This window comes from Limulus polyphemus, unplaced genomic scaffold (genome assembly GCF_000517525.1).
Source record: "Limulus polyphemus unplaced genomic scaffold, Limulus_polyphemus-2.1.2 Scaffold12914, whole genome shotgun sequence".
NCBI lineage: Eukaryota > Metazoa > Arthropoda > Merostomata > Xiphosura > Limulidae > Limulus > Limulus polyphemus.
The window spans coordinates 1-2,724 of record NW_013678524.1 but is presented as its reverse complement, the minus strand read 5'-3'; the positions used below and the strand labels follow the sequence as shown (position 1 = coordinate 2,724).

Below are 2,724 nucleotides of genomic sequence, written 5' to 3'. Positions count from 1 at the left end.
CAAAACTTCAGTTGAGACTAATAATAAACAACTTTAACTGGAGCAACAAAACTTCAGTATACACTCATGATAAACAACTTTAACTGAAGCAACAAAACTTCAGTATACACTCATGATAAACAACTTTAACCAGAGCAACAAAACTTCTGTACATTACTGATAATAAACAAATTTAACCAGAGCAACAAAATATTAGTATATTACTGATGATAAACAACTTTAATTGGAGCACCAAAACTGCAGTATACACTCATGATAAACTACTTTAACTAGAGCAACAAAACTTCAGTACACACTGATAATAAACAACTTTAACTGGAGCAACAAAACTTCAGTACATTACTGATGATACACAACTTTAACTGGAGCAACAAAACTTCAGTACATTACTGATGATAAACTACTTTAACTAGAGCAACAAAACTTCAGTACATTACTGATGATACACAACTTTAACTGGAGCACCAAAACTTCAGTACACACTGATAATAAACAACTTTAACTGAAACCACCAAAACATTAGTACATTACTGATGATAAACAACTTTAACTGGTTGATCTGTTCAGCCACTACATAAATCCATACTAGGTTCATATTTAGAAACTTCCTAAGAGTATGAAAGTCCATACTTCTTACAATGATGTCTTAAAAAATTTGTGACAACTTTACGGCTGTGATGTTTTCAGTAACAACATCTTTAATAATTAGCTCACACGTTTACAAATTTAAAATTCCTTTTGAGTAAACCAAGAGAGAAAACACGATAGTTTAAAATAAAGGTTTTTCATGATGTTACCTGAAGCATCAGGGCATGTGGAGTGTGGACGAAGTAGGAAAAATTGCCTTTTGGGGCAGCTTGTAAACATAACTGGCTGTCTGTTGCTACAGGGTTATACATAAAAACTATGGCACTTGAAAGCTTTCCATCATAAAGCACCTGAAAAACATGTTTATTGGTCATCAGTGAAGACATATGTAGATATAAAATAAGGAATAACACTATCTAGAATCAGTTATAAATCTATAAATAAATAAATCTATAATAGAATGTCACAGAATCAAGGAGATAAGTGTGAAGATGTAAATCTAAAAGTTTTTAGATCAACTGAGAGCAAAACAGAACAATGCATAAAAATGAAGTGTTCAAAAACAATGAGATCACATGAATCACTTACACTTGTCTTTCTTTTTTATTTAAATACAATATAACTGTTCTATATCTTTAACCCTTATTTGAAGAAAACATAAATCTCTTACATCCCCATCTACCATTTATAAATTATATGACTTACTACCATATTCTTTTCACAGTCTCTTTACTGATCATGTTAACTCTATCACTACAGGTCATGTGTCAAAGGCCATATCATCACGTTTGTAGACTTACATTCAAAATGTTATTGAACTAATATTTTATGAATTTATGTCAATAAGTTTTGTATCAAATTGTACATTATAATTCAAATTTTAGTATTATACATTAGTTAATTTCTTAATTTAAAAGTAAATATTATAAAAACACAGCTAAACATCTATGTTTGTGATGTCAAAATACAAAGTCTATAGTTTTGTACGAATTAGGAACTCAAACTACCAATATTGACAAGCTAGAATATAAAATAAGAACCACCTATCTTTTCCATTTTCTGAAATATTATTACATTTAGTGAATCAACCAAGGTGGCCTCGTCCATCTCTTCCATTTTTGGAAATACTTGTTTACACACACCTACTTCACTCTATGAAATATTTATAACTACTCAAAAGCTCAGAATTTACCACATGTGGTTTTCTCAGCCTTTGCAAATTATTTACAAGGGAAAACCTTCATTTTTGAGGTAGAATCGAAGTAGAGAAGTAAGAGAAAATGGAGCTTGAAATTTCAAATCTTTTTACACAAATACATCTTAGTTACAGTGTAATTTTATGGTATTGATATAGTCATTTATGACTTTTTGTTATTTCAAAATGCATATCTAAAACCTAAAAAAAAGTATTTTGTTTTACATTGTCCATGAGTGAAATTTGACAAGGCTTAGAAAATTACAGCAAGTACAAACTTTTTTAGTAGAAGAGATAATTGTTTTCTGTATTTCTTTATTTACTGTTCTATGTTGTAAGAAATATAACTGAAATTTAAGAATATAGTTGTAAATATTGATAATATATATAAATATATATATAATGTATTATAACTGAAATGTGACTGTATTTTACAAAATACTGGTCTACTAAAACAAAGCCAAGACAGGTCACTTTGTAACGACTAAAGGTCAGTTTTATATGATTAGATATAGTAACAACCTTATCTTCCTTTTTACAAACCATACAGATCCTTTACAACCCTATCACGCTTTTTACAAACTATACAGATCCTTTACAACATTATCTTCCTTTTTACAGACCATACAGTTCCTTTACAACCTTATCTTCCTTTTTACAGACCATACAGATCTTTTACACACATTATCTTCCTTTTTACAGACCATACAGATCCTTTACAACCTTATCTTCCTTTTTACAAACTATACAGATCTTTTACAACCTTATCTTCCTTTTTACAGACTATACAGATGCTTTACAACATTATCTTCCTTTTTACAAACCATACAGATCCTTTACAACCTTATCTTCCTTTTTACAGACCATACAGATCTTTTACAACCTTATCTTCCTTTTTACAGACTATACAGATGCTTTACAACATTATCTTCCTTTTTACA

The 2,724-nt window shown here is 29.5% G+C and overlaps 1 protein-coding gene across 1 annotated transcript in view; it reads right to left on the bottom strand.

Annotated features, from left to right (window-relative positions):
* Window positions 1-938, bottom strand: part of LOC106477117 (neurobeachin-like) — a gene marked incomplete at its 5' end in the record, with an annotated part of 9,827 nt that extends 8,889 nt beyond the window's left edge. Inside the window, one exon of the mRNA XM_013937712.1 lies at window positions 798-938. Within this exon, the coding sequence (XP_013793166.1) occupies window positions 798-938 (141 nt within the window). The remainder of the gene's footprint in view (window positions 1-797) is intronic.
* Between the last annotated feature and the right edge of the window lie 1,786 nt (window positions 939-2,724).